Source organism: Chelonoidis abingdonii, chromosome 5 (assembly GCF_003597395.2).
Source record: "Chelonoidis abingdonii isolate Lonesome George chromosome 5, CheloAbing_2.0, whole genome shotgun sequence".
Lineage (NCBI taxonomy): Eukaryota > Metazoa > Chordata > Testudines > Testudinidae > Chelonoidis > Chelonoidis abingdonii.
Genome location: NC_133773.1, coordinates 91293262 through 91308136, shown reverse-complemented (window position 1 = coordinate 91308136; position 14875 = coordinate 91293262). Strand labels below are relative to the sequence as shown.

The window sequence follows — 14875 nt, the reverse complement described above, 5'->3', positions numbered from 1 at the left end:
GGGCCCCAGACTTTGACAAACCATTCCTAGTAACCACCGATGCATCTGAGCGTGGTATAGGAGCAGTTCTTATGCAGGAAGGACCGGATCAGAACTTCCATCCTGTCGTGTTCCTCAGCAAGAAACTATCGGAGAGGGAAAGTCACTGGTCAGTCAGTGAAAAGGAATGCTATGCCATTGTGTACGCCCTGGAAAATCAATTCTCAGAGCACTTGGCTGAGGTAGGGATTTATTGTATCCATTTATAGATGGGCAAACTGAGATAAAGAGGGGTTACATGACTTTCCCAGGCTGGTTAAACTAGGAACAGAATCTAAGAGTCTTGATGCCCACCCTTGTGCTCTAAACTACTACACTACCCTTTTCAATGACATACGTTAGTATTCTTCAGTTGTCAAATTCTCTATACATAGTTTCGAGATTTAGTTTGCATAAAATAAACTATAAACAACAAAGTCCAGATTTTCGAAAGAGCTCAGCATCTGGCAGCATGCTTGAGAACAATGGGAGCTGTTGGGATGCTGCACACTTTGAAAAATCTACACCCAATGTTTGATTCAATTACGTTAATTCTTGCACTTTTTTGCTGATGAACAACTCACTGTAGCTATCTGTCCATAATGTTCCACATTGCATAAGCTCCAAGCACTACACACCATATTACCTGCTGTACATAGTCAATATTAAGACGTTTGCCATGACGTTTAATCTGATTGTCCTTCCGTCCTAAGAAAAACATCTCTGCATCCTTCACTCTCACAAAGTCCCCTGTTTCTCTCATCGTGTTCAAAGGGACAGTTACTTCATCATCAAGGAAGCAGATTCGTTCTTTACCACCTGTGCAAAAGAATGTAATAATGTATCTTATAATTACAAAATTATGAAGGGCCTACCTCATATTTCAGAATGTTACAAGTGTTAAAATAACTTGGCAAAAAGCTGTTAACATTTGGCATATATAAGGCACTAATGTTTGGAACTAAACTTCTGAAAGCAGAAGTATCAGTGGGACTGTATCCTACAATTAATTTAACTGATACAGTTAAATAACTTCTATTTATACTGAGCCAAATGGAAGCAGAAAACAAGTTATTAAAATAAACTGGTTTTGCGTGTAAAATAAAGGTAATTTCTTGTCTGTTAATCTGATTTCTCAAAGTCAGCCTATATTGCTAGATATGTGGTTCCCATCAAGGGTGGTATCAGCTAATCTAGATGTCCCACCCTGTTTCAGGTTGTAATGACAGAACTTGAACCATTTTTCTGAATGTTGTGATACAGTCTTTTTAGGATTTATGGAATTTTTAGTCCCTGGGCAGTTTCTAATTGAGAAGGATCAGCAACCCATGTGTTGCTAGATGAGTTTACAGCCATCAACTGTGCTGGCACACATGGCCTATAAAGAATAGATTGATTCTTTCGCCACTGAAGAGCATATGACACTACTGAAGGTAGTTTTAAATTGAAAAGATACAAGCAGTGGCTTTTAGATGTTAATATCTAAATGTATGGAACAATTCTGACAGCCCTTTAAAGAACTTTGACAGGGTTTTCTCACAAAAATCAGTATCCAGCCCAGTAAACTGTTTAAATACTGTATACAATTTAAAAAGTACATTGCTAGAGAAAACACCACATTTCACTTCTGTATTTCAGAGTGTTTTGTCATACAGGCAATGGCACTTTGGAAAACAAAATGCACAGATATTAAAACATGAAGATTTTTTTGAAACTAATCAATTAAAAGAAATAAATATAAGATAACCTATGAAAACTTGTCCCTCTCCATCTAGAACTGCAGAACCAGTGGCATCTCTGACTTCAATTGTTGTTCCAAGCAGTGGTGATCCCAGTGGTACAGGGGAATCAAATCTAAACATTAAAAAAAAAAATAAAAGTAAAAATATTTTCTTTCAGATAGCAGAGAAAACAAAAAATTCAAAATGCAGACCGACCATAGACACTGCAGAGGTCTGTGAGTATGTATACACTGTAGTTGCGAACATGCTACTCCAGGCTACACTCCTATTTTCAGTGCATCAGCTCAAGCAGAGCTAGTGCATGTCAGTACACCCATGCTGGAAAGCATACACTGAACTGAAGTATTGATTAAACCCATGTGAAGTGAGATGTGTGGGGCCTCATCCAGCTTCCTCCTCATCATGATCCCCACTTAGCAGTTCCTCCACCAACTCCCACTATTTGGGCTGTGGCAACTCTTTACAATTTCCTATCTGCAAGTCTAGTCCACCAATGAATTCCCTACCTCTTGCTGATTAACTGGAAAAGAAGCACTGTGTGAAGTGCACCTTTGCCCCCAACAATAACCTCCCCCTCCTTTCCTATCCCACTCTATTGCAGCAATTTGCAAATCGCTGAGTGGGTTCCAAGTTGACACATTGGTTACATGCAGATGGGAAAAAGACCTCTTTAACAAAGAGTCAACACTCCCACGCTTGGAACTGAAAGACCACCAGCAAAAACAAAGATGACAAGACTTTATAGTCTTAAAAGTAAAAACAAGAAAAATAATCTTATAAAAAAAAATCCAAGTCTTCTATATAGACTACAAAGAAACAACAAAGGACAATTCCCCCACATCCATAATATTTGCTCCAGGTTGGAGGGTGCTGTCTGTAAGTGAGGACTAGCACCCTGTACTGGAAACCTACTGACCGCTATACTTAGCTACATGCCTCCAGCTTTCATCCAGACTACATCACACGATCCACTGTCTACAGCCAAGCTTTAAGATACAACTGCATTTGCTCCAATCCCTCAGACAGAGAAACACCTACAGGATCTCTATAAAGCGATCTTAAAACTACAATACCCACCTGCTGAAGTGAAAAAACAGACTGACAGAGCCAGGAGGGTACCCAGAAGTCACCTACTACAGGACAGGCCCAACAAAAAAAAAGGAACAGAATGCCACTAACCGTCACCTACAGCCCCCAACTAAAACCTCTTCAGCACATCATCAAGGATCTACAACCTATCCTGAAGGACGATTCCTCACTCTCACAGACCTTGTTTGACAGGCCGTTCCTTGCTTACAGACAGCCCCTCAACCTGAAGCAAATACTCACCAGCAACCAAACCCCAATGCCAACTCTGTCTGCATATCTATTCAAGAGAAACTATCATAGGACCTAACCACATCAGCCACACCATCAGAGGTTTGTTCACCTGCAATGTGATGTATGTCATCATGTGCCAGCAATGCCCCCTGCCATGTACACTGCCCAAACTGGACAGTCTCTACACAAAAGAATAAATGGACAACTCTGACATCAAGAATTATAACATTAAAAAACCAGAAGAACAAATACTTGAATATCCCTGGACACTCAATAACAGACTTAAAAGTGGCAATTCTTCAGCAACAAAAAACTTCAAAAACAGACTCTAATGAGAAACAGCAGAATTGGAATTAATTTGCAAATTGGACACCATCATATTAGGACTGAATAAAGACTGGGAGTGGATGGGTCACTACAAAAAACTAATTTCCCCGCGCTGATACTTTCATCTTCTTGTCAATTGTTTGTAAAGGCCACCTTGATTACATTTAACTCATCAGCACTACAAAAGTGATTTTTCCTCCCTTCTTGTCAACTGTTGAGAACAGCCCACTTTCACCTTAATTGAATTAGCTCCTTAGCATTGATCCCCCCCACTTGGTAAGGCAACTCCCATCTTTTCATATGCTGTGTATTTATACCTTACTGTATTTTTCACTCCATGCATCTAATGAAGCGGTTTTAGCCCACGAAAGCTTATGTCCAAATTTGTTAGTCTCTAAGGTGCTACAAGGACTCCACATAGAGAGGAGGAAGCCTAGGGAGTCAGCTGCAGCTCTCTGATCTTAGGGCAGGTATTCTGCTGGTACCTAGTCAACCAATGTAAATTAATGCTATCTGCCCAAGGAGACATTCACCACTCAGAGCAGTGTGCTCCAACCATGCCCCCAACAATGGGGGCTGCAGGGGATGGTGCAGAAGTCTATACCAGCTCTGTTGCAGCTTAAAATTCTCCATGCCAAGGGAATCACCAGCAAAGGAGATAGAATTTTTCATTCCTTTTGCATCACCAGTGGCACACAGTGAGCAGAGTAAGGCTCAAGAACCCAAAGAAGTTATAAATATTCCCAATCTACTGGCACTTTTGTAAGAAGAAATTAAAAGCAGCACAGCTACCTCTGGAGCACAGCAGCCATGCTGAAAGAAAAACAAACAGCATTTCACTTGGAAGTTCAGCCATTAGGGAAATGTTGGCAGCTGGACTTCCAAGAGAAACCACCAGATCATTTCTCCCAGTTGTAAATTTCTTCAGACTAGAACCCCAAGTAGGCAACAGGAATATGGGTAAATGTGTTTACAGAAGTTCTGATTTCCTTTTCACACACAAGACAATTTATTTTTATACAAATAACTGCCTAATAAAAGGCCATATTGCAACAGCAAATTTTAAAGACAGGCCTTTACTGATTTCACTGGGAGTTTTGACACTTTATGACCAATCATCCTGTGTTATGGGGATCCACTTACATCCATATCAGATTAATAAGAGATCATTTGTGCAAAAGAAGATGCTTGTTTGTATTCAGCAGACTTCATGAAATACATCTAGCAGAGGTTATACATGTAACTAAGGATGCCAGGCAATGGGTGTGCTACCCTATTGTGGGGGAGGGGTCATTATATTAAATTTATGAATTATGTATGATTGTGTTCTGTTCCAGGGAGGATTACCACCGCTCCTACAGGAACTAAAAACAGTGAGGGATAATTAAGGTGTGCCACTAAAACTAAACACCACAAGATAGTTACCAACCCTTGCAGTGGTTTGCTTATATTGGGTTAAAATGAGTTTTCCGGGCACTAGAAGACAAAGAAAGGGTTTTTGCTATAAATGAATGAGCTTGAACTGACACAGGGTCTTCTTTCTGATCCAACAAATAGACAGGACCTTGCAGAAAGCACAGAAAGACTTGTGCCACCAGGGCCCCATGAGACTGACATGTCTTCTGGCACATTTAGTGCGTGTTTAAATCTGTTGATTGTTTTTATTACGTTTTCTCTGTAATGCTTTTACCCTAATGTGCTTATTAAGACAAAGCTGTGTGGTAATTTGTAACTGCTGGGAGCACACTGTTCAGAGCCCTCAGAAAGAGAGGAATGCACAGGCACTTGTCTTTAGGCAGACTGGCTTGCTGGAGATATCACAGTGTAAGGCATGGACCTGTGCAGACTTAAAATCCCAATCACAAGGGAAAGACTCAGGGCTGCATCCAAGACAGGTAATAGCTGGAAGCTGGAAACCGTAAAGTGGATACCCTCAAGGGACCACAGAGGGGAAACACAGGGCAGTTAATTTGTAAGTGTGAGCATGGCTACATATTTCAGAAAGCAAAATGAAAACTTCTGAGGGTCAGAAGCATCATGCAGTACCTAAACATTTGCCCAGCTCTTCTGAGAATTTCTAAACCCTCTATAATTAATAAGTTCCCTGACCACAAACACCAGGAATTATATGAAACTAGTAGAAAGCATTGACAGAATGATTTAAAAAGTATCATGCCAATGAGACCAAGAAAGCCATTAGCAACGCATCATATGTCATGTGCTGAGGAGAGGATGGAAGCTAATTATAGTATTTAGCTATTTTTACTGCTGGGCTCTGTCCTGTAACAATATCAACTAGACTCACCTGTTCCTGTATATATGCAGTTAATATAGCCTCTGTTAAACTTCTTCCAGCATAAACAGCCTTCTCATTATTGAGGAAACCATGTGACTCAGTGGATAGTGCACCAGCCTGCGAAACAGGTTCTGTTCCCAGCTCTTCTTCTGCGGATATGTCTACACTGCAATTAGACACCCACGGCGGACCCGGGCCAACTGACTGGAGCTCGGGCTGTGTAACTGCAGTGCAGACATTCTGGCTCAGGCTGCATCCTGACCTCTAAGATCTTCCCCCTTCACAAGGTCCTAGAGCCTGGGCTCCAGCCCAAGACTGGACATCTACACTGCAACCGACCAGCCCCACAAACCTCAGTGAGCTGGCACAGGCCTGCTGTAGGTTTTTAACTGCAGTGTAGACATACCCTGAGTTACTTCAGAAAATCACTTAGGATCAATTTCTGATGCCCTTACTCACAGAATAATTTCAAAGGAACTATCTGCAGAACAGTAAGGTGTGCCATAATGTGAGGATGGGTGAAATAATGGAGCCCTTAACTTTTGTGCCTCAGTTTCCCATCTATAAAATGGAGATAATGCTTCTCTGCTTAGCAGGGCACTTTGAAGTGAATGAACAAGCATTATATGTGCACTAAGTATCGTTACTACATCTATTATTGGATTTTCAGGTCAACTTCCTACAATAATCTTGCTAAGAAACCACTGTGAAAACATAACATTTTGAAATTGATAAAGCCAAGCACCACTACTGTTTCTAAACCTATGTTCATCAGCAGTTATCCTTCCACATATGCAACTTCCAGCAAAGTGAATGACGATTCTGCCTGCAAAGGGCTTGCGATGTTGGGCCCTTAATACTTGATCACTGACAACTGCATACTTTGTGTGTGCCAAAGCAGCAAGCAAAACAGTGAAATTTCTCACCGAAGATCAGAGCTAAGAACTTCGTCTGGAATCCTGTAGCATGTGGCCCAGCTTGATACTTCTGTAATGCCATAGAGATTAAAAACATGTGTTTTGTTTTCCCTTCCCTTCCAGCTTCTCAAGACATTCAGTGCAGGAAATGCTTCTCCACCAAGGGCTAAGACACGGAGTGAAGTACTGGTAGACAACACAGTTGACTTAATAAGTTGAGCTCCAAATCCTCTGAGAAATGTTGGTGTTGCCTGAGCAATGTTTAAAAAAAACAAAAACAAAACAAAACACGTGTGACACACAGATATTTATGCTCTTACAGGTTATGGAAAACTGCAGGCCTACAAACACACAGTAAGCTGCAATATCTCAGGCGTTTCCCAAATACAGTAAAAAGCCAAACAGATTCACGATTACAATAAACATCCATCAGCAAAAGTGCTGAACAGATCTGCTGATGGTCTGAGTGGTGAGAAAGGATGTTTGTAAGAAAAGAAAGATTATTGTGGATGGAATTTTACAGGTGTAGATTGTTATCCATTCAAAGGAGTTCTTCAAACTGTCTTATCCACAGGTCAAACAGCAGCTGACTGTTGATCCATGTGATACAGGCCCTGATTCTGCTTTGGGATCCATTAATACAAACCACTTCATCCACGTGGAGTCCCACTGCATTGACATGAAATTCTGTGTAGGAGCAAGGATCACACTAATTTATTCTAAATGTAGGATCAAGGCCATATAGTGCAACTTACATCTAAAAGAAAAAAATTACTCGCTTTGTGCAATAACAGTGGTTCTTTGAGATGTATGTCCCTATCCATGCTCCACTGTATGTGTGTCCATGTCCCACCACTGCTGATCTGAGAATTTTGGTAGCAGTGTCCGTTTTGCACATACATGCATTGCCTCCTCCCTCATGCTCTGCCACAAGGCTAAACGAGTGCTGTACAGGCAAACCCTCCTCAGTTACTTCTCTACCACACAGTTTATGATGAGAACTCCAAAGTAGAGGGGAGGTGGGTGGGTCATCTGTCTGGGCCACGTGGGAGCAATCAGTATGATGTTTGCTTTCTTGCTCTTTATTTTCAACAGGACTTTTAGCAATAGAGGGAATGGAGAAGACATAAAGAAGGCCCTTGTCCCATGAGAGGAGGAGAGCATCCCCCATGGAGTCCTGGCCAATGCTCGCTCTGAAGCAGTACCGTGGACATTTCTTGCTCTGGTAAGCAGCAAACAAGTCTATTATTGGCATCCCCCATCATCAGAATAAGACTCAGTAGTACTCTGAGACCATCTCCCATTCGTGGCTGTGTGGGAATTTGTGTCTGAGACTGTCCACTTTTGTGCTGTGCATTCCCAGTAGGTAGGCTACTGATATTGTAACATTGTGGGAAGTGTACCAGTTCCATAGCTTTAGTGCTTCCCTACAAAAGGTAAGGCGATCTGGCACCTCCTTGATGGTTTTTGTAATACATGCACGCTATATTGTCTGGCACGACCTTTGTGTGTTCCTCTGATCAGTGGAAGGAAGCACAGGCGCTGACTCCGTGGGAAAAAAAATAGGGAGTGCTCAGCACCCACCTCGATGACCAGCTGTTGGCGGCCAGGGATCAGCTGTTTCATGAGTGCCTTGGCAGATGAGCTGTTTTGTATGGGTAGCCTGCACACAACTGCGATCAGCTGTTTGTCGGGCAGGTTCAAATCAACTGTTTTGTGCCTCCCTGCTCTGGCAGGGGCCAAGTGAATCTCACACACAAAAAAAAGCCTTAGGGTTAGAGGTGGGTGGGACTACTGGGCTATCAGCAGCAGCGCAGACAGCCCCTGCTTACCTCTTGGGCTGGTGGTCATGGCCTCCACTTCTATGGCTGCTCCCTGCCAGCCAGGCTCAACTCCGGCCACAAGAGGCATCAGGTGACCCAAGGAAGTGGAAGATTAGGGGGAGGAGAAGCCCCGGAGCCGCGCTGGGCGGGGTGAGGGAGGAGGAGAAGCCCTGGACCCAGGCAGGAGCCATGCTGGGCGGGGGAGGGGGCAGGGAGAGGGGAGAGAGGAGGAGAAGCCCCAGACCCCAGCAGGAACTACGCTAGGGAGGACGGAGAAGCCCCAGACCCTAGAAGAAGACACAGTGCTGAAGCTCCCAGCTTGGGAGCCCCAGCCACCCTAGGGACAGAAACTGCAGGGCTGAAGCACAGACCCTCCTCTGTGCAGAGCTGGCCTGAGCCCTTCTGTCTCCCGTCCCCCCATGCAGAGCTCTTACTCTCAGGCTGTGGAGAACTTCAGCCAAATCTACCCACCTTGGTATCTCCATTTCCCACATCATCACACAGCCATGAATGGATTTAGCCTAGGAGGCAGGATCAGCATTAGCCCCATTTGGCAGGTGGGATCTAGGGCACACAAAGGTGAAGTCACTTTCCCAAGCCTAAGCAAGGAGTCTGTGGCAGAGCAGAGAAACAAACCCAGAACACCTGAGACAAGGCCTGTGCCTTAACCATTAGACCAACCCTTCCACCTGATTTGGCTGACAACTGAGCCCTGGGAGGGCTGCCAAGGAGGACACACCAATTAAGGGTACCATGATGGGCCCCTGTTAAGAGTGTTAGGTAAGGCAGTGTCTCTGGGGAGGAAGCCTTGGTGCTACACCATATCAGGGACATGAGAAAGAACTAAACACTGTATACCCCTGAAGGAGGCACAGAGTGTGTGACTCAACCAGAGGGCTGAGTCCCTCAAGACCCGCCGAAAGAACCACTGGCCGGGGGTGTGTGTGTGTCTGTCTGTGTGAGTGAAAGAAATGGGAGAGGGCACACTAGCGAGAGGTTGGTGCCACCACCATGTAAGAACTGAAAGAAAAATCAGACTCAGACCCAGAAAAGGGGTGCCCACGAGAGATGGGTATTGCCCCATTCAAAAACTGAGTGATTGCAGGCACGTATCTGCCAGAGAGGAGGGCGCTTGAGAGAGGTGGATTTATTATACCAGAAATGAGATCTTTGTACCGACCCTGGTCTACAAGGATGCTGCCCCACTATAGGCACTTTCAGTCCTGGTCATGGGGTGGTGGATTTCAGGTGATGTTGATGGCCTCTTGAGTTCACCTCATCCACAGTGATCAAACTAGGGGGTGGGTGGGAAAAGAAAAATCCCGTGTCTTTTTTCTGGCATGTAATTTTTTTTTAATCAGGCCACTTGCATATTGGCGGGACGGATGCAAGGATCTGCCATATGAGTTTGGCGGAGTCCAAGAGAGCCTTGTTAACAGGGAGGGCTACTCCAGACGAAGCAGAGGAGTGTAAAATGTCTAATAGTTTATGGTGTGATTCGGTCATCTTTTGTAATGGTAGTTTTAATGCATCTGTCACGCTCTGAGCTGGCTCCTGGAAAAGCTTGAAGTCATCTGCCAATGGGGGGATAACTGTCTTGTCTGGTCATGACTAGGAGAAGTTAGTCTGGGACATAGCCTCCTCCTCGACTTCAGCCTCTTGTTCCTTTCTTAACAGTTCAGGGGACTTGGATGCCCTTGATGTAGCAGTTGAAGAAGTAGGTATCTCACTGGCTCCTGATAGGCATGGTATCTCTTTGCTTGCCAAGGATCCAAGTAAGGTCACAGAGGGTGGGGAGGGTCCTGGAGGTGGGTACCATGGCTGCCCATACCCAGGGGCCTGAGGGGCAGAATGGTTGAGGTCCATACTGGAAAGGGGTACCATAGGGTGGATGAGACGAGTGACAGGAGACTCCATCTTCTTGGTCACGGTCTTACTCAGCACTTGAAAATGGGGGTGCATGGCATGTCGTCTCTGGCAAGCCTGGAGCTGTGGGTAGATTCAGTACTGTGAACCCTGTAGCAAGTACAGGTGAGTTCAGTACATCAGACACTGAAAGGTCTGTCATGTACCAGAAGTCCAGCAGTGCCATAGGCATTGGTACCGGTAGTGATTGGAGGTGCCAAGATGTCTGCACTGAGGAAGCTGGCGATTTCAGTCATGATTGAGCAGTCCGCTGGTGTCTGGCATGCGGAAGACATACCAATATAGATGTCCGCACTGAAGGAGCCTTCTCCGGGGAAGTTATTAGTTTTCTCATGCCCCGTTGGTACCAATGATTCCTTGCCTGTGCCCATCAGGTCCTTAGGCAACCCAACATGTTCTGGTGGCGTGGTGTTGTGTGAGGTCTGGGTATCGGATTTAGACAGCTGCAATGCTGTCGGTACTGATGATACCAGAGATCTGAATGAGCCAGAGATCATTTTCGTCTCAGTCAGGGCTCACTGCGGGGACTTACAGCCCTTTCATTAGAAGCCTTGTGTGAGTGGCTCATGGTTGTTTTCTTAGGCTCACCTCAGAGGGTTGCAGTGAGAATTCCAGCTGCATGGAGTCTTCGCACAGCAAGGATGATGGCTGGAGGGCCACTTCCATTCTGTTCTCTATCCTTCCTGGATCTGGGTTTCAATTGTTGGCATAAAACATATTTCTTGGGGATGTGGTTCTCTCCCAAGCAGTGGACACACTGAGAATGACCATCACTCAGTGGGATAGATTCTTTGCAACTGAAACACTTCTTGAAGCCCAGTGAACTGGGCATACCCTGTGTCTGGGGAGATCCCTAGATGAGGTGAGGGTGGGGTCAACGAAAAACAGTTTTTTTTAATTATCATCATCATCATCATCATTAAATGAAAGCTAAATGAGTGAAAAAGGGAGCTCTAAAAGGTAGCTAAAGTAGAGAATGAATTAGCAATTCTGTAGAAGGTGGCAGAGCATGTGAGGAGGGGAGGTGCATGCGTGGGCTGAACGGATATTGCTATTAAATTCTCTGATCAGCAGCCCAGCGAAGGCAAGCAATGAGTTATAAATGGCAAGAAATGTTAGAGACAAGTAGTAGTTCTGAAAATATATCAGACAAAAAAGAAAATCAGGGATGGCATGGGCCCGCTGCTCAATGGAGAAGGTGAGCTGGTAACAGAAAAGGATAAGAAAGTGGAGCTGCTCAATGCCTACTTTGCTGCAGTCATCTTATAAAAAAATAATGTGACCAACCTACTAGCGAAGAGACAAACAATAAAGGGGAAGAGATGCAGACTGGGATAAGTAAGAACACGTCAGAGGTCTTCTGACTAATTTGAATGAATTTAAGTCAATGGGGCCTAATGCTATTCACCCGAAGGTGCTCAAGGAATAAGCTGAAAAAAGTTTGGTGCCACCGACCATAATATTTGCAAGCTCATGAATGACAGGAGAGGTCCCAGTAGACTGGAGAAGGGCTAGCATAGTGCCCATCTGTAGAAAGCAGGGAAGGAGGAGCCAGGGAACTATAGACAAATCAGCCTGGCCTTGATACGTGGGATGCTACTAGAGCAATGTATAAAATATTCCATTTGAAAATACGTGGATGATGAAGAGGTGATCGCTAGCAGCCAGCATAGATTTACCAAGAACAAATCATGCTAAACCAGCTTGATTTCCTTCTTTGACAAGGTAACTGGTTGGTGGATAGGGGAAATGCAGTGGACATAATATACCTGGATTTTAGTAAGGCTTTTGACACAGTGCCACATGACAGTCTCATAAATAAGATGGAGAAATGTGCATTTGGTTGTTCTACCATTAAGTGGATACATAATTGGTTAAACAACTGCAAACAAAGGAAACTATTAATGTAATGATGTCAGCCTGGAAGTAGGTCTCAAGTGGGGTTCCAAAGGGATCTATATTGGTGTTATTTAACATCTTTATTAATGACCTGGATGTAGGACTAGAGAGCATACTGATCAAATATGGAGATACACAAAGCTAAGAGAGGATAGAATTCAAATTCAAAGGGATCTGGATAAGTTAGAGAACTGGGCTATAGACAACAAAATGAAATTCAATAAAAAGACAAACACACAAGGGCTACACTTAGGGGGATAAAACAAACGTACAAATACAGAATGGGGGATAACTGGTTTGGCAGCAGCACTGCTGAGAAGGATCTGGGAGTTGTGGTGGATCACAACCTCAACAAAAATCAATAATGCGATGCAGCTGAAAAAAAGCAAATGCAATTCTGGGTTGCATTAAAAAAAGAGGCGTAGCATGCAAGTCACTGGAGATGATGGTACCACTCTACTCAGCGCTGGTTAGGCCTCAGCTGCAGTATTGTGTCCAGTTCTGGTCGCTGTGGTATAGAAAGGGTGCAGAGTGACAAAGATGATCAAATGGATGGGATGCAAGCCATATGAACTAAGGCTGAAGGAATTGGATATGTTTAGTTTGGGAAGGGGGGGGGGGCGACAAATCCTGCATCTTGGAAGGGAGTTAGGCTAGATAGTCCTGCAAGTCCCATTTAACCCTATGGGTCTATAAAAGTCATAGCCTTCTATTTAATAGTCAGCACTCAGATCATTCAAAACTCTGATGGCTCATAAATGGAAATGATTAAGAAAAGGACAAGCATTAATTTGTCCATGAGTTTTTTCATGGCTTTGCTCAAGTCTGTCCAGAAAGATCAGAATCCTCACAGGAATGGCAACCTTGACGTTTGGGAAACACTACCACAGAAATTATTCATCAACTAAGCCCTAAAGTGAACTTGCATCATTTATTTTACTAAGGGCCCTTCCCTTTACTGATCAAGATAGTGATTAAACTCAAGGAAATGCAAATTAAAAACTTATCAACGTGTCCTAACCACCACCAACAATAAAAACAGTTCAGCTGCTTAAGAAGCCATATGACTTGCTAATTATGGCTACAACTTAAGAGAAATAACCCAAGAAAAAAAAACTCTAAAAACATCAAGCAACACGGTGGTCAAGATGTTTCAGCGTGCCAAGAAAAAGTCTGTGTAGAAGTACCCTGTAGTACCAGGATTTTACTTACTCCCTCCATTGTAAACCAAGCAGAAATAAAAAACGTTGTCAGATCCTCTTAACAGCTGGATTATTTTTGCTGTGGTATCTTCACTTAATTGTTAAGTAAACCTGAATTAACACCACAATCACTTACTTCCTCGTTTTCTCCAAGAGAGAAGGAACTCTTTTAAAAGAGCATGTGTATGCAGGAGGGAAGGCTATAAAAATGGCTTGGGAGTTGGAGGGAAGATATAGCGAGGGCTGGAGGCAGAACTGAAGAAAATACCCTTTCCTATGCTGGCTGGGTGTCTTCCTGGTAAAAGTATTGCAGTCACACTGTTAATTAAAACCTTGTCACTTTAAGAGGTTGTGTTGTTTCAATAATGTTGAACATATTACTGCCTATACATAAAACAGACATTCTACTTAAAGTTTTAGATTTATGAGAAACAACTTACATAGATCCACCTCTCTCCCAAGAGCAGAGATTTTTAATTTTTTTTACTCAAGTATTAGCCTTTGCATAGTACCATATCATACCACAAAATATGGAATTGGGCTTATTCAGTTAATAAGGATTACAAAGGACTATTATTTCTAGTATACTCTATAGGCAAATTAGATTTTAGCCTGTTAAAATTCTGTTCACACAGGAGATCTCTCTCTCTACCACAGGAAATGAAGCCAGTGCAATCTTGGGTGAACTAACAGCTTACAAACAGCCAAACTTACTGGGAAAATAATCATTCTGTTTCTTACTACTGGCACTTTATCATGTTATAAATGGCACTACTGATGGGTACTTTAGTTTACTGTGTTTCTGGCACTGTTTCCAGGACTAAGAATTACTTAGGGCTGCAAGATCAAGCCCATTATTTTGTGCCAGAGTGAGGCCTGGTCTACACTACGCGTTTAAACCGAATTTAGCAGCGTTAAACTGATTTAACCCTGCATCCGTCCACACAACGAGGCCCTTTATATCGATATAAAGGGCTCTTTAAACCAGTTTCTGTAGTCCTCCCCGACGAAAGGCGTAGCGCTGAAATCGGTATTGCCATGTCGTGTTAGGGTTAGTGTGGCCGCAAATCGATAGTATTGGCCTCTGGGCGGTATCCCACAGTACACCATTGTGACCGCTCTGGAAAGCCATGTGAACTCAGATGCACTGGCCAGGTAGACAGGAAAAGCCCCACAACTTTTGAAATTTGGATTTCCTGTTTTGGCCAGCATGGAACTCACCACAGCAGTGACCACGCAGAGCTCATCAGCAACAGGTAAACCAATGCAGTCTCCTGACGAATCGAAAAAAAGCCCAGCATGGACCGCGCACGGAGGTAACGGATTCTGATGTCGCTATATGGGGAGATCACTGCGTGCTAAGCAGTCTCTGTTTCCAAAGATGAAATGAGGAAGAAACATTTGA

General features: G+C 43.7%; 1 protein-coding gene across 9 annotated transcripts in view; it reads right to left on the bottom strand.

Moving 5' to 3' along the window:
- Positions 1–14875, bottom strand: part of AASDH (aminoadipate-semialdehyde dehydrogenase) — a 49547-nt gene that overhangs the window by 18130 nt on the left and 16542 nt on the right. For all 9 annotated transcript variants that reach the window (XM_032782696.2, XM_075066440.1, XM_075066441.1 and 6 more), the window contains 3 exons: positions 6630–6871; positions 1766–1872; positions 665–837 (listed from right to left, as the gene is read on the bottom strand). In XM_032782696.2, the coding sequence (XP_032638587.1) occupies positions 665–837; positions 1766–1872; positions 6630–6871 (522 nt within the window). The remainder of the gene's footprint in view (positions 1–664; positions 838–1765; positions 1873–6629; positions 6872–14875) is intronic.